The sequence below is a fragment of the Melopsittacus undulatus genome, chromosome 11 (genome assembly GCF_012275295.1).
Source record: "Melopsittacus undulatus isolate bMelUnd1 chromosome 11, bMelUnd1.mat.Z, whole genome shotgun sequence".
Classification (NCBI taxonomy): Eukaryota; Metazoa; Chordata; class Aves; order Psittaciformes; family Psittaculidae; genus Melopsittacus; species Melopsittacus undulatus.
The window spans coordinates 10,969,481-10,990,792 of NC_047537.1; the positions used below are offsets into that span (position 1 = coordinate 10,969,481).

Here is a 21,312-nt window from a genome sequence, read left to right on the forward strand (position 1 = left end):
ACGGGAGAAGGGTATTTAACACCTTCGCCTTGGGAACCTTTTTCCTTCCCAGCCAGAGTCCCCCGGGCCTTGCCAGGAGCAGAGAGGAGGAGGAGGAGCGGTGCCTTTGTCCCTGCTTCCCTCTCACACCCCAGTGCTATCCCGTTGGCACACGTGTCCTCACGGGGGGCGCGCTGATGGGAGAGCCTGGGAAACAGTCAGTGATGGTGTGTTGGGATCTGGTCCCCCATCACCAGCTCATGGTGGACACCGATGGGGCACCACAGAGTGGCTGTGGGTCATGGGTTCTGGTGGGGGTGAGGCCACAGAATCATAAAATCCCAGCCTGGTTCATTTTGGAAGGGACCTTAAAGCTCATCCAGCTCCAACCCCTGCCATGGGCAGGGACCCCTTCCACTGGAGCAGCTTGCTCCAAGCCCCTGTGTCCAACCTGACTTTGAACACTGCCAGGGATGGGGCAGCCACAACTCCATACCTGGGGTCAGTTGTGCAGGAGGTGGGGTGAGCCCCACTGCCATGTGTGCTCCTGCATTACGGGTGTCCTCAGTCCATGTCCCTGTGGCTGTCCCCCCCCGCAGGTGTCTTCGTCAGGATTGGGGCTCATGATGCTACCTGGGGCATCCTCAGTGCACCAGGATTCAGGAGCTGATGTGTCCCACAGAGCCTGGGCAGTGCAGCAAACTTGGGTCTGTGCAGGGAGGATTTAAGATCTCCCTGCCCTGCCTTGCTTTTCCTTCCTAAACCCAGCTCCCACCCCATCCTGCTTCAGTGGCTTAGGAGGGAGATGAACCCTGTGGGTTCATGGACCTGGGGACAGCTTGTGGCCCTTCCAGTTCTGTTTGCCCTCTGCAGCCACATGCCATCCCAGAGGATACCAGGGACAGGGCAATATTGCCTCACCAAGGTGAGGTTTTACAGAGGCCACTGTCTGCCCAGTGGCTAGAGCCACTGCTGCTGCTCTCCTGACCATGGGGCCCATGGATTAACCCCTTGGCTGCTGTACTTGGTGAGGGAGTTCAGTTCATTCCGCCCTTGTGGGGAGCTGGAATGTCCATGGAGCAGGAGAGACCAGTTTTGCCAAATTCCACCCCCACGCATTGCCAGATGATGAGTGTCATTGCCTGGGCTGTCACTGCATCGGAGCCTTTCAGGGTGACACCTTCCCACTGCTTTAGCAACGTGGGAAATGGCAGCTTTGCAGTAACCCTTTCCTGGGTGACCTGTTGCTCTCAGTGGAGTTGCATACGGAAAACCACCAAAATGCAAGGCCCCAGAGTGCCAGAGCCACCAGTCCTTGGTTTGCTGCTCCCACCAGCGTGTGCTCATGGAACCAGAGATGCTGCAAAGCAGCAGATGGGCTGCATCGGTGCCATCAGCGCTGCCATGTCCCTCATGAGCCTGGGCTGGATATCAGAGCATCAGGGATGGGGGTTTTGGGGTATGGTCTGTCCTTGACAGAAACAAGATGCTGAGGAATTCCTGCAACTAACGGCCACAGTCTGTGTCTAACAGCATGTGGAGCTCTGCCAGCTCCCTACCACCATCCCCATCCTGGGCACCCAGGTAATCTGTGGGATGTCTCCAAGCAAACGGTTCCCTGACTGCTGGCTTAGGCCCCTCCTCGCTCCTGCCAGCTCCTGGCTTTGTTGCTCATCTCTTTTGTGCTCTTTTCTTTCTCCTTCATTCTTTCAAATAGCAGGGCACCAATTCCAGCCTCTCTGGGGTTCCCAAACGGGATCACTTCAACTCTGTGTGCTCTGGTTTCTGAGTCTCGCTTTGTGGTCATGGTGGCAAGGCCACTGTTCTCCCTGGTGGTGCACAGTCCCATGAGCATGCTGGGCAAGTGGCAAATCCCTGTTGGAAGCTCCAAGCTGCTCACAGGGCTGAGCTGTTTTCTGCTCCCAGGAAAAACCAAAGGAAAGCAAAGGGTCGGATTTGCAAACGAGACAGGCTTTGTGCTGGATCTTTCTGCATCCTAAGGCTGGTCATCTCCCCCAGCCTGCTGAGCTTTGGAGATTGCTGGGCCAGTTGGAAGCATGGGAGCATCTCTGCTTCCCTGCAGGAACAGAAAAGGGGCCCAAGCCCCAGTATTGCCTACCCAGGAGTAGAAAAGGCTGGGGGGGGGGGGGGGGGGTGAGGTGGAATGGAAAGGCTGGGGAAGCAGTTACTGCAGACCAGCTGAGCTGTCACAGCAAGGTGTGCTGCTGGTCTGTGCCCGTGGCTCAGCACCGCAAAGCACCCAAAGAGCAAATCAAACAGTTTGTGTTTCTGTTGAGTTCTTTTTAACTGCCCAAACCTGTGGAGCGGGGAAGCCAAACCATGGTCCAGGCCTGGGGAGGGGAACCAGCAGCCCCACGGACAGGCTGTGAGAGTGATAATGTCAAGGAAGATTCTGCTTTACCAAAATAGCAGTTCTGAGGTCCAGAATTCCAGGTCTGATGATGGAGCCTGTGGCTGTGCTGTGTGACTGCTGTAAGGCATGAGGTGAAATATCTGCAGGACTGGAAGAAGCTCTTCCCTGGGAGGGTGCTGAGGCGCTGGCACAGGGTGCCCAGAGAAGCTGTGGCTGCCCCATCCCTGACAGTGTTCAAGGCCAGGTTGGACACAGGGGCTTGGAGCAAGCTGCTCCAGTGGAAGGGGTCCCTGCCCATGGCAGGGGCTGGAGCTGGAGGAGCTTTAAGGTCCCTTCAACCAGCAGGGATTTGGGATTCTGTGATATTATTCCATGACAGTGGGTTGGAGAGGCACTGACCTTTCCAACGATGCTGCACAGACACATACAGGCGAGACAGAGTCATGGTCCCTCTTTACTGACAGCAATTTTTGGGTGGTGAAGGCCACTTTGGGAGCTATCATGGAGCAGCTGCTGCCTGGCTCTGACATCCAGACCTGTCCTCTGCAGGAGGGGCTGCAAGTGGACCCGAAGGTGGGTGGCTTGGAGCAGTTGCCCATCGTGGTACATGGGTTCACATCATGTGTAGGCCCAAGGGGGATCTTTCTGGGTCAGCCTTTGCAAGGCTGCTTGCACCAGAGGAGCAGTTTTGCAGCAGAAGTAGGCAGAGATGCGGACATTGCCCTGCCCGAGTGTGCCAAGATGTTTAATTGGAGTTCAACAGCAGCCTGGGAAAAAGGTGTCTCGTCGTATTTCTGGGCTGGTTTTGTTGTGGAGCCGCTGGCCCCGCGCGAGCTGCGCCGGGAGAGCCCCGGTGCACAAAGAGCCCTTTATGTGCCTCTCCCGCAGCTCGCCCCGACCCTGAACTTTCCCATTAGCTGCTGGCGCGGTGCCCTCACGCCCGTGCCCGGAGGGAGCTGGGGCGCACGGGATGGGGCACGGCAGCGCCCTGGCCTTCCCTGTGCTTTTGGGTCGCAGAGGGGACAGGGTGTGGTGTCCAGGGGAGGGCACATCCCAGCAGCTGCGCTTGGGTGTTTGGATGGGCCCAACACGTGCTGCTCAAAGCAGGCTCCAGCATGGGGCCATAGGATGCAATGTGACAGCAGTGCACATGGCAGGGCGCTGGGGTTCAGTGGGATAGCACCCAGGGACACAGTGCTGGCCTGTGAGGAACTTTCACCCAAGGGTTTCTGAAGAGGTTGCCAACATAGATTAAAGGTTCCATTTCTCACCCCCCAGTGGGATCCAGAGTTCAGTCCCATCCCTCTGCCCTGCACTAGGGAGATGCTCAGCCCTGCCCAGAGGAGGCAGTGAGGCTGAGGACAGGATCCTCAGCCCCAGGACAGCCAGGTGGACCCTGGGGAGTAGAGCCGCCATCCCGAGGGAGCTGGGGAGGATTGTGAGCAATGGAGCACACACCTTCCTTCCCAGCTTCGCCTCCATCAGCATTTCCCACTCATTTTCTCTATGAGTGAAATTAAAGTTTTGCCACCCCTTGCCTGTTCATCAGTGAAAGAGCAAAACTTGCTTTGGTGAGGCTGGATCACTCCTCTTGCTATCTCTTCCAGCTTTGCCTCCTCCAATGGGCCACCGGAAGAGTAGAAGGCAAATCTCTTAGGTCCAACAAAAGCCTAAAAACCAGTCCCACCTTTCACCTTTTCACCTTTCCTGTGTGTGACATGCACATGCAATGCTCTCGTCAGCTTCTCATCCCCTTGGCTGTGTGAGATGTGGAGGTGCTGGGGCCCCCCAGGAACACCCTTGTCCCAGCACAGTGACCTCACACGTCACCAACACTCTGGGATTGTGTTATCATGTGTGGGAGGTGTCAGGCTGGGAAGAGAGGGAATCGGTGCACGAGGTCTCGGGGGTCTCTCCTGCAGCTCTTGCCTGGGCTGCTCCAAGGGGATGGAGATCCCAGTTATCAGCTCACATGGCTTCTTTCTGAGGCTTTTGTGAAGAAGTCCTGAAAGAGGTGGCATTTTCCCTCAGCATGAGATGCACTTGGTTGTTCTTAAAGGAGACTGTGCTCCTTGTGAGCTCCTCTGTGCTGGAAATGTTGCCAGAGCCCATGGGGTGAGCTTGCACCACCAAGGACAACCATTGCACCCAATGGTGGGAGCCTTCCAAAGGGCCTTGGCACCAGCCTCGTCCTCACCAAAATCCCTATTTTCTCTACTTTATTTCTGCCAAAGGTTCCTCAATAACTTTGGGGCCCCTGTGGCAGCATATGGCCTGTGCACTACAGCCATCGAAGTCCAGCTTCAGTCCTGGAGGTGACCAGCCCCAGCAGGGCTTGTGTGGAGAGAAGGATGCTGGCAGGATGAATCGGGGAGGTGGTCCTGGGGGTTAGAATTGTTCCTATTGCCTGTGTTTCCCTCTGTCATGCTCTGGACATGCAGTACCGTGAGCAGGTGAGGCCACAGAGGAGCTGTGGGGACCTTCTGCTCCTTCAGGCTTGGTGACAGGGATGAACATCCCAAACTGCCTGGGAACATTGTGCAGAGGGACCGACTGTCAGCAAATTCAGCTATTCCCATGGTGACATCCCGGCCGAGCACGTTACCAGCAGCACCGTGGTCCCCTCCATTGCTGCTGCATTTGTCAGGAAGCTTCCTTGGCCCTGGTGGCCCTGCGAGATGAGCAGGGTCTGCACCAAGAACACCTTTATCCCAGCAGCCTTGGCCTGTGCTTGAGCAAACACCAGCAGGGGTATGGGATGTTTCTGCTCTCTATGAGGACAAGTCTTGACTCAGACCAGGGAGGCTTCAAGTTAGATCTTGAGCTGCAAGGAGAGCAAAGCCTGGGGAGCCTGGACTCCATCAGCAGAGGCTGTGAGGAATGAAGGGTGGCTTATGGGCAGGTTTGCTCCTGACCTGGGGCCTCTGGTGGTGTGGTGGCTGACCACATCTGGAACATCTGGGAGGCTGAGCACTGCTGAGCCCTGTCTGGGCTGGGGCCAAGGATAGAAGCTCTGTCTGGGGGGGTCTGCAGGGCTCTCAGAGCCCTTCTGCCATGGTGAGGAACAGCCAAAGCTTCTGCATTTTCCCCCCTGATGATGGAGAGAGGGGCTGCCCAGCCTAGGCTGGGGACCTGTGTGGGGTGGAGATGCCCGTGATGTGGTATGAGCCTACAAGAGCACCCACCACCCCAGGGCACCTATCAGCACTGCTTGAGGGAGGGAAGGATCTGACCTTCTTGGGCTTCAGCCCCTTTGTGCTGGCAAGATGGACTCCCCGCAACCTTCTCTCCAACCCCCTAGGGGTTGAACATGGGTTTGAAGGGGCTCCTGTCTTCTCTTGGGAGGGTCTTTGGGAGCTGCAGATCTGCCAGGCAGGATGGGATTGGGTGTTCAGTGCTGGGGGTGGCTCCTCTGGGCTGGAGCGTGTAAGTGGGAATGAAAAATCACTGAGACTTTTCCTCTGAGACAGGGAGATCCCTGAGGGCAGCACCATGACAATGGCATTTGGTGAACAGTGACCTCAGGAGAGGCAAATCCCCCTGGCCACGAGGGATCTCCATGTGCCTGAGAACTTATCCTGACTTCATCATGACACCAATGGCAACAACTGCATCCACAAAGGCAAATACTTGCTCTGTGTCCCCAGTGAGAGCCTGCAAGGGGCATCCCTACCACCAACAGCTTTCTTCTGGGGTGAAATGAGCCTGGGGAAGGTGGCCAATGTTGAGATGCGTGGATAAACCCAGCAACGTGCCCATCCTTGAGGGAAGTGGCAGCATTGCCCAAGGGCATCCCAGCTGGTGGCCACAGCCTGAGGATGGAGCCCAGGGGCTCCCCTGCCGAGCACTCCAGGAGGGAAGGTGCCAACAAGGCAGGTGTGATGTGAGTGAGGACCCACACCTGCTGCTCCTGGTGCACCTCAACCCCAGCCCCCCGTGGGGCTGCCAGCAGGAGCTGCCTGTGCTCCCCAGCACTCTTCCTCTTCCTCCTCCTTATGGGCTGCCCATGCCTGTGAACCAGCCCCTGCCACTGCCCCCCAGAGCCTTCAGCTCAGGGCCCACATGCCTGTGACAGCTTCTTCCAGAGCCCTCCTTGGCCAAGCAAGGGTTTGCATAGAACCACAGAACCACGGGAAGGTTTGGGTTGAAGGGACCTTAAGGCCCATCCAATTCCACCCCCCTGCCATGGGCAGGGATACCTTTCACTAGAGCAGCTTGCTTCAAGCCCTGTGCAATGGAGCAGGTACCTCTGCCACTCAGAATGAAATCACTAACAAACATTTCTAAGTTCTTCTTGGCACTGCTTCACATCCAAGGACCTCAGTTACAGAGGAAACTTCCAAATGGAGCTCATTCTTCCCCTTCAGTTCTAAAGGCCTTGATCTGCTCTCTAGGTTTCCTTTCACTGAAGAAAGTTTGCAGCCTTTTTGTACCATGTCAAGGGACGACCTGGCCCTCATGCCTGGCTCCATCCCTGCATGCTTTGTGCCCAGACAGTGACAGTTTTTGGAGCTGTCCCATGCTCACAGGGACCATCCCAAAGTGAGAAGCGGTGCCAGGCTCTATGCAAGGCCGGGATAAATCCCCTGTTCCAGGGACACCCAGTGTGTCCTCAGCCTGCAGCTCAGCCCTGAAGACTTGAGTGGGGAACCTCATCCCTCCTTCAGGGCCAACAGTGCAGCCAGGAGCTACAGCAGGAGCGGCACCCCAACAGCCTGCCAGGGGCAGCATCACCATCCCAGCGGGCTTGGGGTGCCAAACACACTCAGGGTGTGATCCCAAGAGGCAGGATGGAAACCCCCACCAGCAGCAGGAGCCCTGCAGGAGCCCAGCATCACTCCTTCCCTTCTGCAAAGTGTCAAACCTGCCTCCAACCATTTCCCATCCACATTCAGGGGTCTGTCACTGCCCCAGCCCTGCACAGCTCTGGGATGAAGCTGGAGCTTCAGACTGTCTTGTACATGGGATGGGGAGTCCTGGGCTGGGGGTGTCTCCACCAAGATGATGCCAAAGCTTTACTCCTTCTCTCATCACTGCCACTGGGTGTGACAGAAACAGGTATGCTTATGGGCTGGCTGCTGCTCGTCATGGCTTTCTGATGGAGGGCTGACTGGAAGCACAGGGCACAGGTTTGGGTTTGCTCTTATGGGGTTGCTGTGCTCAGCTGCTCTCCCCAGAAGTGAACAGTGCAAGCCCTTTGATTAGGGAAAGAAAGAGAATGGATCGAAAGAACTGGATGGGTTTTGCTAAATCCAGGAGGAGAAGGCTGTTAGGAGTGACAATAGGGCTGAGAGTGCTGCTCTTTGCCAGGTACCTGGGGAGCCTGGAGCCCTGTGTGCCACTGCAGAGCTGATGTGGGTGCTGGGAGCCCAGCAGCAGCTCCATAGGCTCACAAGTGTGTCAAGGCAGAGAAACGTGCTGGGCACAGCTTTGTTCTCCTTGGGCAGGGAGAGCTGCCTCCCCCCAGGGAGGTGTCTGCAGGAGCTGGGAACAGTTTGGCTGTGGCAGGTCTTGGGTAACCTTTACTGCTCTCCCCAGCTGTCCCCGCAGTGAGGGGTGGCAGGACAGGTCCAGCTCAACCCGATGGGAGGCTGTGGCTCACCCCCATGAGGGGCAGGTCTGGGGCAGTTGGACTGATGTGCAGAGCCAGAGCTGGAGGGAATTGCACTCCTTGAGTGCAGGGAAGCTGCAGCTTGCCCTGGGGAGCATGATAGTGGCTTTGATTCCTGCAGGGTTGAAGCTTCTGCTTCAAAATGAAAGTATCCAGCCCCCAGCATGTCCTAATGCTGCCACACAACCAAAGGCCCACATCCAGCACACTTGGCTGGGTCCAGGGCAGGGAACCCGCTGCTGGACTATGCTGAAGCTGGTTTGTGTACCTGGGCTTACCCCATCTTCACCCAACCCATCCCTCTGCCCAACTGTGCCTGTGGGGCATGTTCCTGTGAGGGACAGGCATCCCACAGGTGCGATCAGGGTGAGGAGGTGGGTCCATGGGCCCTGCCAATGTCTTGTTACCTCTATGAGTACCATGCTGCCTCCCTCTCCTGCCACAGCCACACTGGCAGCAGCACCAATTCCAGTGGGCACCTGCCCAGGATTCCAGGCCCCAGAGAGCCTGGCCAGCAGCACAGCACATCCCTGTGCCCTGTGGGGTGAGCTCAGCCCAGGGATGAGCCCAGCCTGGCAGTGAGCTCAGCCTAAGGATGAGCCACTACCTGGGGGTGAGCACAGCCTGAATGAGAAGTGATGGGTTTAAACTAAAATTGAGAGATTCAGGCTGGATGTGAGGAAGAAATTCTTTACAACGAAAGAATGAATGGTGAAATGCTGGTACAGATTGCCCAGAGGTGGTGGATGTCCCATCCCTGGAGACATTCCAGGCCAGGCTGGATGTGACTCTGAGCAACCTGATGTAGTTGAAGATGTCCTTGCTCATTGAAGGGGCATTGGACCAGGGCAGCTTTGAAGGTCCCTTCCAACCCAAACCACTCTGAGACTCTATGAGCCCCTGCCTGGGGGTAGCCTTAGTCTGGGGATGAGCCCGTCCTGGCAGGGTGGGCATTGGGCAGGGTGGGTTTGAGCAGGGCAGGATTCCCCCTGGGAGAGGGGGCAGCGAGCCCCGCAGCCGCAGGCTCATAAAGCCCGGCTTGTTCTGCAGGCTGGGAGCGCTCGGGGTGAGCCATCCCTGCCCCCTCCAGCCCGTTCCCAGCCCGTTCCGCCTCCCGTAGGAACCGGTTTTTCTGCCCGGACCATTGTTCCCGGCGCGGGCAGAGCGCTCCAGGCGCGCGCACGTTTCCTTTCTCACGCTGATTATTGGTTGGGGCTTTTTAATTCCCGTTTTCTGCCGCAGTTTCTCCTCTCGCACCGGTTAAAGCAGCGGGGGGTGTATGTGTGTGTATGTGTGTGTGTGTGTGTGTGTGGCTCCTTCCCCCTCCCTTTCACCCCCTGTGCACTGTGGGTGCCCACGAGGAGGGGACAGGCTCCACAGTCACGGCCCCATGTGGGGAGCCTGCGGGTGGGTCAGTGCAGTCTCGGCTCTGCGCAGCCCGCAGGCTGCACCCGCTCTCGGGCTGCTCAAGATTTATTTGGGTTTAGCAAATGAGAGGTGATGGGCCTGGTGCAGCTGCGTGCTCATGGGCACTGGTTCCCACAGAGCATGGTGTGAGCTGGGAGCTACCAGGGGGGACTACAGGGGCTCCCACGGAGCGCTGAGCATCCTATCCCATATGGCATGGATTTAAGGCCAGGCTTGAGAAGGGACACATGTACCTGGTGTAGATGGCATGGGGATCATGAGAGGACTGCTCCACATCTCCTGGGGTTAGCTGTGATGAAGTGTTCCCAGCTCCAGCATGGCAGGAGGACTGGGGAGACTGGCCTGCAGTGAGCCATGCCCAGAGGACACAGCTCCTTCCCTCCTGCCACCCCACACCATGGACCAGGCAGGGTGCGGGTGGAATGTCCCAGTGCCTCAGCAGATGCTGCCCTCCCCCCCGAGGGGAAGCATGTCAGCAGGGACGGGCAGGTAGCGCCGATGGTATCTGGCTCCAGCTGAGGGAGGCAGTGCGGCCCCGGGGTCCCCCCCACTGCACCACGGGCAGGCCCGGGTTCCCAGGCAAAAATAGAACCTGAAACATGAACCTAGCTTCCCCGGTCAGCCCTGTCCCTGCCCACACACCCCTGTCACTGCCTCCAGCCCTGTCCCTGCCCACTCACCCCTGTCACCGTCACCTTCCCTGCCCTGCTCGCACACCCCTCTCACTGCTGCTGGCTGGGGCCACCGGCCCCCATCACCCTCCCAGGGAGGGAGGAGGCAGCAAGGATGAGTGTGAGGATGCTCATGGAGCAGATAGCCATGGAGGAGCAGAGTCATGCAGCCACCTGGCCCACAGTAGCCTCAGCCACTTGTACAGGGCACAAAACTGCTCGGGGGGGAATTGGAGAGCTTTTGGGACATGGCAGACACAGCTTCGAGGGCTCAATACAGGCAAGCAGAGAAGATCCCAGAACCTCAACCAGAGGATGAGCAGCTGCCAGGAAGGAGCAGGAATAAGAGTAGCTGTTGGCTTAATACATAATAAAGCTAATTTCCTAAAGCTTGTCTTGCACTGGGAGCAGAGGATGGAGCCCCTGATATGTTGCATGTTCAGCAGGGAGGAAGATGCAGCAATGGGGCTGAGGTCTGCATCCTATACTGGGGTTTCGTGGGACCTGTGTCAGGCAGGAAACAGCTTCCAGCATGGCCAGAATGCTTTTGGGTAACAAAGAGCAGTGCTGTGCCTGACTGTTAATGATCTGAGTGTTGGACTCATCTACAGAAAGAAAAGCTTCAGTCCTTTGCAGTTGCCAGGGCTCTGACTCTCACAGTCAGAAAATGCATCTCTGTGACCCTTTCTTTCCATTTCTGATGCCAAAATGTGATGCTCCTGAAGGCCTGGGGGGTGCTTGGTAGCCAGATTTCCACCTGCATGTCAGTTTGTGGATGAGATCCTTTCAGACAAGCTGAAAGGACATGGCCCCTCACTCTGCTTCCAGTGCTGGGATGTCTCCAGGCCTCAGGTTGGGTTGTTTTCCCAGCCCTCTGGTTTACCAGCCTCCAGCAGCCTCTGGCCAAGAGCTGAGCTCTCACCACCAGCTTGATGAAGAGGAGCAGCAATGAGCTGCACTGTGGGCAGCAGGGCAAGTTAATCCTTCTCGTGCCATGGCACAGGCTCCATTGGGTTGCTCCAAATCAAACTGGGGCAGAAGTGTGTGCCCTGGAGCTGGATGGTGCAGGTCTGCACACCCAGGAAGGGTTAACGTGCACCCCAGGGGTGGATATAAAGCACATTCATGCAGGCAGGAAGACAGTGCTGGCACAGGGAGGAGAGGAGACACTGGTGGTCAGGCAGGGAGGAGGGTGGAAAGGGACAGCTTTGCCCCTGGCAGATCCTGGCACCAAACTCACCCTAAAACGAAGGCTCCAGCGATGCTGCATAACCTCATTATAAGGCAGTTATTACTGGTTTGGCTTTGCTATTAAAGTTGTTGTAAGCCCTGGGAGCCTGTCCTGGAGCAGCACCCCGCTGCACTGGGTGCTGTATAAACAGGGCTTGCAGCTACGGTGAAGGTTGGGTCAAGGGTGCTGGGGCAGCTCCAGGTTTTTGGAGGAGCTCAGCCCCTCTCTTGGCAGCTCACAGCCCTGCTGGGAGCAAACACGAGCAAGTGAGACTTGAGCAGGATGAAAGGCAGCTGGAGGAGACGGAGGGATCGGAGGAGGGACGTGTGTGGTGGGAGGGGGGTTGAGCATCACTGTTTTTTCCCCTGGGAAATTCAGCTTTGCATGTGGGTTTAGGTGCAATGTCAGGTGAGATTCTCATCACTGCAAAGGCCTTGAGGTACTGAAAAAGGCTTTCGGTGCAGCTGACATTAGGCGCCGAGTACCCACAGCAGTGACAGCGTGATGGGGTTTGTGGTTAGGGACCTGCAGCCATCTGCACAGCGAAAACCAGAGATCACAGCACTTGGGTCCCATGTCTACCGGATGCTGAGCCCTCTCTGGCAGCCTCCACGTGGTACCCAGTGATGTGCTTGTGCTTCCCTTCCCATCCAGGGCAGGGCAGATGGACCTCTGCAGCCTAAAAATTGCATCCTCTTCTCTCACTTGGAGCGGCTACAAACTGGCAGGTTAAAATGGAGACAGGGGGAGCCCCAAAAAGAAAGCAGATGGAGCTGGGGTGCCCTGACAAGGAGACAGTGGGAGCTGTGGTGTCCATAGAGCCTCTGGGGCTCCATCACCTCCCGTCTCCTCAGTCTGGTCAGCAGCCCAGCTCCACTAAGCTGCCCATTTCAGTGCCCATGGCTGGTGCTCCCAGACAAGTGAGGCCTTTCTAGCTGTCAGGTGAGCCTTTCCCAGAGCTTATGCAAATGATACTAATTAAAGGCATTCTTATCTGTTCGATTTCCCACACCTTTTGCCTCCGAGGGGGATAGAAAACTTCATGTTCTAACTCTGTATTTCGTGGCAGTCGGAAGGACTGCCTAGGGAAAGCGTTGGGAAATGCAGCGGGTCACTCCTGGTGAGAAGAGCTGGCTTATGCAAGTGTTGAAACACTTTATTATGCATGAGAAACCTTCCAGAAATGGATGACTAATAGCAAAGCGGGAGCAGAGAAAGCAGTGGGAACGCAGTACCAGGCTGGCATGGGATCCCATGTTATCTTACCAGCTTAGCAGGGTTGGGCTAGGTCAGCACTTGCTCTCAGAGTACCTGGCTGGTGATGAGGGAAGTGATCCTAATGATTCAATAAACAGAGCCCTTCCCTCTTTGTGAACTAAAATGCCCCTGTACAATGCCAGAAACCCACCAGCAGCCTTGTGTTTCCACCACTTAGCTTGATTGCCATAAAAACACTGTTTCTCATTGTGCAGGCAGGTCTGGAGGGGTGTGCATGGGTTGCACCCCCATGTGGGGCCATCACGGTTCATCTCCTGGCATGGCTCTCACTGAGTTCATTGACAGAGCTGCCCAGGTTTTGGTGGCTGCTCAAGACTGTTGCATGCACCAGGCATTCCCTGGAAGGACCAGGCTAACACAGCCATGTATCCCGTCTGCTGCTTGGGTGGGTTTGCTGGTCCCCAAGGACAGAGCAGGAGCAGCAGTGTGCGCCTTCATGATTCCCAGATGCTGGTGATAAGGTCAACGAGAAAAGCTGTTGGCACAAAGGGGTTTCCCAGTGAACTGCTTTCTGAAACCCTTCTGGAGGTGCAGCTGTGCCAGGGCCTGCTCTGCAGCCAGAGGTGGCCTCTGCACTATAGGGTGTGCGGAGCTCTGGTCGCATTGCTGAGGTGTCTGTTCTTTGTGCAAGGACCTTAAAGGCACTGCAGGTCAGAGGGGAATCAGGCTGGAGGAAGAGGGGTGTCTGAAGGTCAAAGCTGTGAGTGCAGCAAGGAGGAGCCGGAGACTTGGGAACAGCACCTGAAAATACACTTGTGGGCAGGTCATGGAATGGTTTGTGTTGAAGGGAACTCACAACTCATCCAGTTCCAAAGCCCCTGCCACAGGCAGGGACACCTTCCACTAGAGCAGGTTGAGCATGATCAAACTCCTGGCTTGTGTTTGGAATTTGTTACCTGGTTTTCTTTCACTGCCCTTCCCACCATCTCCCTCCCTTCTGGGTGCTCTCTGCTTTGGTTGATGGGCAGGAGATCTGCTGGAGGCAGACCTGCCTGTATCTCCTGGACTTGGAGGCTGCACATGGGCAGCCTGTGCTAGGGAGAGAGCTGCTGAGCCTGAGCATCCTGCATGCCTACTCTGGGGAGGTTTCTCATCCCCGTAAGTGCCTGAAAGAAACTCTCAGTGCTCAAGGACCATGCTTTCACAACTGAAATGAGAGTTGCAGCCTCCATCCGGAGGAGTGGCCCTTTCACCAGATGATATCCATCTCGGAGAGAGGGAAAGAAAGAAAGGGAAGAGGGTAGGCGGTGAGTAGGAAAAGAGATATCACTGCAGGTGGCTGTTGAATAGTCCTGTGATACGGCAGCGGAAGACGCCCAAGGAATTGTCCTGACATGAGCTGCCCTGGATTGCCCCAGAGAGTTCACACTGGGCTCTGTTGTCCTTCACAGCTGATTCTGATACACTGAGGATTTCCCAAGCCAGAAGCTCGCCAGGCAGAGGGCTGTTTCTCACTGGTAAACCTGCTGCCAAGGACATCCCTCAGTGACACTGGCCCGTGATGTTTGATGGAAGGAGCCCTGTGTGCCCAGGGACCATTCTGGGGATGGCTCCTCTGGACAGAGCTTAGCATCACCAAGATGCATTCTGCTCCACTTAGGAGATCTAGCTTTCCAGGTTATCAAAACTGACAGCACTGCTGCCTGAGCTGCTCATCTTCCACGTATGTTGGGCACCAGCCAATGGACTTCCAGCTGAGCTCCTGCTGCCATCTTTGGCCAAGCTCACACTGGCTCCTGGTGCCCTTTCTGAGACCCTGTGGTGTGCTGGACTCAAGTTTTCTTTGAGCTGCTTGGCTTCCTGGGTGGAGGCGCAGCGAGGGGATGGGATGGTGAGATGGCCTCAGAGCTCTGGGCTGAAGCATCCAGTCCCTCGAGTCCCAGGAGGTTCGTGCGTCACTGCTGGTGAAATCCCCACCCAGGAGGGCTGGGAGAGGCTGGGATTGTCCTAAACAACAACAAGCACCAGATGGGCTGCCAGCATTGCAAAAGGATGTTTTACCTGCCCGGTCCTTGACCACGCAGGCAAGGACACCCAGTGCCTGGTAGCGTGGTGGGGACATGTGGTTGCACCTGCTCCTCATCCTTAGAATGCCAGAACCACAGAATCAGCTGGGTTGGAAAAGCCCTTTAGGCTCATCCAGTCCAACCCTTACCCCAGCCCTGCCAAGGCCACCCCTAACCCATGGCACTGAGGCCTCGTCTCCACACTGTGTGAACACTTGCAGGGCCAGTGCCTGCAGCCCTGCCCTGGGCAGCCTGTTCCAATGCCTGAGCACCCTCTGGGGCAGGAATTGTTCCTCAGCTCCATCTAAACCTGCCCTGGTGCAGCTTGAGGCCGTTTCCTCTTGTCCCATCCCTTGTTCCTTGGGAGCAGAGCCCAGCCCCTCCTGGCTCCATCCTCCTGTCAGGCACCTGTAGGGAGCCATCAGGTCCCCCCTGAGCCTTCTCTTCTCCAGAAGGTCCCTCAGCCCTTCCCCATCACACTTGTGCTCCTGTTCCATTAAAGATTAGAGGACACCATCCTTGTTAAGGACATGGTGAGCAGAGTCCAGGGAAGCAGGGGAGGTGTCACAGCCGCCCCCTCCCCCCCGGCCCAGACAGCCAGAATTCAGCACCAGCCCCAGTGGGCAGCGCAGGGGCATCAGAGCAGGGGCGTTCTCGCCCCGCTTTGCCCTGGCTGTGCTGTGCCAGGGGCACCCGCGCCCGGCCGGGCAGGGGCTGGTTCACACGGGGCGCTGGAAGCCGGGCTGCCGTGGGAAAGTTCGCCCGCCATGGCTCCCGAGCGCCGGGATTGCTTCAGCGGGGGTGCAGCCAAGATCCATTTCACAGAGGGCAGAGCAGATCTCGGCTGGGATTTACCGGTGACTCAGCGTGTGCTGGCACGGGCTGCCCCAGCGTGAGAACCGCAGTGCTGCTCCTCCTCCGGGCTGTGCCCGCGGCCACCCTGCGGCCCGCAGCCCGCGGGCACGGCCACTGCCTCTGACGGGAGCGCGGACCCTGCGGTGCGGTCTGGGGGGGCTGCAGCCCCCGGCCCCCTCCCCACCAGCTGAACCCCTTTCCCCGTCATGGCCCCGCACTTGCACCAGGGGCTGGCCAGGCAGGACCGTGTGAGCGGAGGCTCTTGTCACACCGTCCCTAGAGCAGCACTGGGGTGTGAGGCAGAAGCTGCTACCCTCACCCCGAGCCAGGCACAGGGGACCCCAGGATGTTGTAGGGTTGATGATGTGTAGGGGATGTGTTTGCTTTTGGGTCATAACCCCTGCTTACAGCAGCAGCAATGTTCTGAGGAGCCACCATTCACTGCCAGGGAGATTTTTGCCCTTACATCCACCCCACTCCATGGGGCCACAACTAATCCTGTCATGATGGATGTGGAGAAGCCAAACCTTCCCAAGGAGCAGCAATCAATCCCTTCCCCAGCAGAGAGGCTCCCCACTTCCCTACCCTTAAAATAACAGCAAGATCCAGGCAAAAACTGCTCCACATTCCCAGGTGATGGCATTCAGATGCAGAACGCTGTGGGAGCCGTGTCCCAAGGCTGGAGCTGAGCATGGAGCCTGAGGCCAGCACTGGCCCCTGCATGGCAGGCTCAGCTGGGCCCATGGAGGAGGCAGGCTGCCCCGCTCGCTGCGTCTCCTCTGGCTCCTTTTGGCAAGGCATTAGAACAATTAATTGCAGTTTTTTATTACCGCTAATTGGCACTGCTCCGAGTGGCTGATCTGGCTCCTGTGCCTGCCCCGTGCTCTGGGGAAGCTGAGGTGCTGAAGGCCCGGAGGCTGGGAGCTGACGCGGGGCACAGAGCCTCTCGGCAAGTGTCTGGCAGCCCCAGGGGAGTGGGAAACGCCAGGTTATCCCTGGGCTGCCAGAGCGAACCTGACCCAGGGGCTGTCCCTAGTTTACAATGGAGATGAAGCTTGGAGAAGCAGAGAAGTTTGCCTGAGGTTGTTCATTGCATCTGAGAGGGAGCCAGAAGCCCCTCCTGCCCAGCATACTGGCACCAAACAACAAAGGGGGGATGTTAAGGTAGATTTTGAGGGTGTGATGAAGGGGAAATGAGGCTATATCCACACAGGGTGCGTGTCCGTGCCTGGCAGGGAGGGCTGTTTGTCCCTTGTACCCCTGCCGCACCCATCCTGGTAACCGAGTGGTTTGGGACCTCTCTGGGAGCCTCTGATACATCCTGGTAGAGCTGGTGCTGCTGCTCCACATCTCTCCCAGTGCCAGGCTCAAGTCCCTATTCATGTGCAGCCCCCTCCCCATCAGCACTATCCTGCGGGAGTGCCTGGCACACATGCCTGGGAGCTGCCCAACACCAATCCCTGCCTGCTGCAATCCCACCCTATGAGCCATACCAGGGATCTGGATCCCTGCCAGATGGTGACACCCATGGCTCCAGGTCCAGCCTGTGCAGGCTAAAAGGAACCATCCCATCCTATCCCATCCCATCCCATCCTGCAGCATCAGCACTGGCTCCAACAGCAGCATCAGGGGCTGTCCCACAGCTGTGGGTGACATCAGTCACAAAAGAAGGAGCCCATCCATCTGTCTGCTTCCCTTCTTATACCTGTCTGTGCTCCTCTCCTGTTTTTCTCAGCCATTTTTCAGGATGGATCAGGCACAGCTGAGCTGGTGCAGAGCTGAGAGATGGGGAGGCAGAGGTGTGCAAAGGAGCAATCAGATCCAATGGTATTGGGTAGCTGCTGTGGGTGGCAGTGTGACCATCTCTTGTGTGGGGCTGGCAGTGAACTCCAAAGTGGCATCTCCTGATGGGGTAACTCCCAGGAGCTGACGTGGCTCTGCAGAAATTCAGGTTCACTCAAATAAGAGAATCTTTCTGTTTCCCTGGGTCTCCACCAGCTCCAATACCCAGGTGCCAGGGTTTGAATGTGTTTTGCCCTGCATAGGGCAGGGATCTCGCTCAGCTGCTGCAGCCCCTGGCATGAGTGAGGGACAGGCCATGAGCAGGAGCAGCATGTGGTGGTCTGACCCATGTCTGCAGGAGTGTGAGTGCCCTAATGCTTGAGTGCAAATCAAGGATTGCTGCAAAATTCCCTATAAGAAGTGATGCAGCAGCTCCCATGTCACTTGTGTGCTTTCAGGATCACCCCTTGTCCATCTCTATCTGGGCTGGAGCAGTGTGGCTTCAGGGACTGCCAGGGATGGGGCAGCTACAGCTTCTCTGGGCACCCTGTGCCAGCGCCTCAGCACCCTCACAGGGAACAGCTTCTGCCTAAGAGCTCATATCAGTCTCCCCTCGCGCAGGTTCAAGCCATTCCCCTTGGCCTGTCCCTACAGGCCCTTGTCCCAAGCCCCTCTCCAGCTTTCCTGCAGCCCCTTTAGGCACTGGAGCTGCTCTCAGGTCTCCCCTTCAGGAGCCTTCTCTTGTCCAGGCTGCCCCAGCCCAGCTCTCTCAGCCTGGCTCCAGGGCAGAGCTTTGGAGCAGCATCTCCAGTTTATGGCTAAATCATGCTGGGGCTGGGGAGTGTGTGCTGGTTATGTGGCAGCTGCTGGTGGAAATAACCTTCCTGCAGCTCTGCCCTGCAGCAGGGACATGGTGCAAGCTCATTTTCAAACAAATCATCCTCCCCCCATGCTCCCGCAGGCAGCTCTGTGGGAAGCAGGGGCATCACTGTACCTGGCTGTGAACCCAGCGCTGCTGCAGCCAGCACACCACAAACCAGCAGAGCAGCCGCTGGCCCACGCCAGGGCCTCTCGGGAGGTGCAAAAACCTCTCTGGTTTCAACAGGGTTTGATGCAAAGCCCCGGGCAGGGATCTTGTTCTGATGGGTGAAGTCGTGCACCTCTCTCCCTGCCTGCTTTGGGTGCAGCGTGCTGGAAAAGCTCTGCAAGCAGAAAACAGCCCCTAAGAACAAACAGCTGATGAGAGGTATTGCGGCAAATCCCAGCACCCAGTTCCAGCCCAAGCAGGGAAAGGAGAGGGAAGCAGCTGGGGAGCTGGGTGCATGCTGCCCAGGAGATCTGGTGTCCACTGCTGTCAGGTGCTGCCCATGGCACCCAGCTTGGGTGCTCCTCAGTGGGGGTTTGAGCTGCTCCTTGAGGGGTCTGGTTCCCCGGAAGCCAACACCCAGCATGTGCAGATGCTCAGAGACCTCTCTGGACACATTTTGGCAAACCAAAGATGAGGGTGAAAATGTGACTTGGTGCTTGTGGTGCTGTGGCAGAACTGGGCTGAGTGGAGCCAGCCAAGACCTCAGCATATCTTGGGGTCTGCAGCCATCCTCCCCAGCTCCTGTGAGACAAGGGAGGACAAATCTTGTTTGATGTTTGTAGGTAACCTGCATTGCTGGTGTTTCCTGGCATCGTATCGGGCTGGATAGTGAGGACTACCTGGGGTGGACAGCAGCACTGCCAGCCTGGCATGAAGATGTGGCTAAGCAGTGTAAAGATGGAGAGCCTCTGGAGAGGAGGTTCTTGTGGCTTGTGAACCCAAACATTTGTGTTTGGTGCCATTCTGCCATCCTGTCTTGGTGGGACAGGCCTTGCCCCACATCCTGCTGTGATGCATCTGAAAGCCTCTGAGGTGCCTTTTGTGGCAGGAGATGCTCAGGGAGCACAGATGCCATCCCACTGATCTCCCTTTCTCTCTTCTTGCAGATGTGCAACTGCAACAAGTACCTGAAGGTCTCAAGGGAGAAGATGAGGCAGCTGGTGGAGGACAGCATGCAGGCGCCAGGGGCCGGTGGCACGGGTAAGTGGGTGGGTGCCCATGGTGGGAGCGATGCTCTGACCCCAACCTGTGCACTCCCACCTGAGATGCGCTGCCCAAGGCAGAGTGAGTCCATCCCACTCAGACTGGGGCTCTCTCAGAGGGGAAGATGGAGCCTCCTGCCACCACCCTGCTGCACAGAGCTGTTCAAGTCCATTTTGTGCCCGGCTGAGCTTGTGCACACTGACTGCACCCCCCCAGCCCACCACCCCAGCCACCCCGTACTGCCCTGCAGGTGCTGGGTTGTGCATGGGGTTCCCAGCCTAGGGTGGTTTGGTGACATGCCAGCTGTGGCTCAAGTGGCAGCCTAAGGCCACCAGCATTGTTTGACATGGAAAGCTCAGCTTGGGCTGTGAGATGCCTCCTGGCTGGTGCTGCTGCAGATGGTGCCTCTCACCTGCAAGGTGCCTCCCAAACTAGGTCAGGCTGCAGGAGTGAGTCAGAGCCTCCTGCCTGACGGGCTCAGCAGGGAGGAGGGCTCCTCCATGCAAAGCCAGGTTGGACACAGGGGCTTGGAGCAAGCTGCTCCAGTGGAAGGTGTCCCTGCCCGTGGCCAGGGTTGGAGCTGGAGGAGCTTTAAAGTCCCTTCTAACACAAACCAAGCTTATTCTGTGCCCTGCCCTGAACTGCACTGACCTGCACACAGTCTTTCCCACGATGAACCACGGTTTGCTGGTCAGTGACACCCACTGCAGGCACAGCAGGAACATGCCCCTCTCACTTCCCCACCCCAGCACAGCCTCTGCTCCAGCCCTTGCTGCTTGCAGTGCCTCAGTTTTCCCATGTGCTTGACAGAAGAGAGCCATCTGAGAGGGGCTGCGGGTGCTGCTGGCTGGCTGCAGCTTTGCTGGGAACCACACGTGTGGCTCTGGGGTTGCAGGATGTGGTGGGGCGGCTTTTCCCATGTACCAGCAGCCTGGGAGCCCAAAAGACCAGGGCATTCTCCACAGCAGTTCCTCTGGTGCGGGCACTGCGTGTGTACCCAGTGACCAGCCGGGCCTGTTCAGCCAGTTCCAGAGTATGGGAAACAGCAATGCTGTGGTTTGCATTCAGTGTGTGAGCAGTTTCCCCTTCCCCCTTCGGGATAGGGATGATGGACCTGCAGTATCTCACACAGCATCAGCATCATTGCTGCTCCATGTGGAGTCTTCAGGGACCACCTTGCTTTAACTTTAGACCATGTCTGCAACAGCCCGTGTCCCCATCGTGTCATGCAGCCTCTGACTAGGTCCTCCATGTCCTTGGGGATCTCACAGGGAGGGACCAGTCTGCTGCACCAGCCACATCAAGCCCAACCTGATTGGGTAACATCCTCCTATGAGGAGCAGCCTCTGACATGGAGCAGTCAGGGACAGAAGATGCTACAACATCCTCAGAGGGCTAGTGTTTTGCTGCAATGGATGCATAAAATTGAAGCTGTGATTCCTGGGAACCCAATCCAAAATGAGGACCCCTCGGGACTTGCCGGGGGGAGGGGGGTTCAATGTGCCCCAGGGCTCTGGCCATCCTGGGTTTTCCATCTCTAGTTAGATTCTGCTGGAGGCTGCAGGGATTGTGAGCATCAGCATGACCTCAACTGGGTTGTCCTCAAAATGTCCCACTTTGGGTCAAATTTTGTGGAAGAGAAACAGGGGAACAGTGTGATGACAGTGATCCTGCAGGACCAGCCTGGGGCTAGCCTGGGGCTGCTCACGTGCTGACTGCGGAGCCCAGGCCTGTGTGCCGCTCCATTTGGCTCCTGATTTTTATGGCAGGGCTTCCAAGTGATGAAAGGCAAATTATTCATCCTGTAATAGCTCACTCCAACTCACACCTAGGACTTTCCCAGGTCCTAGGGAATGTTTTCTCTGACACAGCCTCATTCTCCCTGCATGAGGGCTTTGATGGAAGTGCAGGAAACAGCTTCAAGCCCAGACAGCTTTGCCCCATGATGCCGGTTTCCCAGTGGGATGCTCTGAGCAGCTCAGGTGCCTGGAGCAGATGGGATGGGGCAGAGAGAAGCTGGGGGTCA

The 21,312-nt window shown here is 57.1% G+C and overlaps 1 protein-coding gene across 2 annotated transcripts in view; it reads left to right on the top strand.

Annotated features, from left to right (window-relative positions):
• The window catches only part of EXD3 (exonuclease 3'-5' domain containing 3), a 286,325-nt gene that overhangs the window by 257,077 nt on the left and 7,936 nt on the right, over positions 1–21,312 (top strand). For both annotated transcript variants that reach the window (XM_031042579.2, XM_031042586.2), the window contains exon 21: positions 19,190–19,283. In XM_031042579.2, the coding sequence (XP_030898439.2) occupies positions 19,190–19,283 (94 nt within the window). The remainder of the gene's footprint in view (positions 1–19,189; positions 19,284–21,312) is intronic.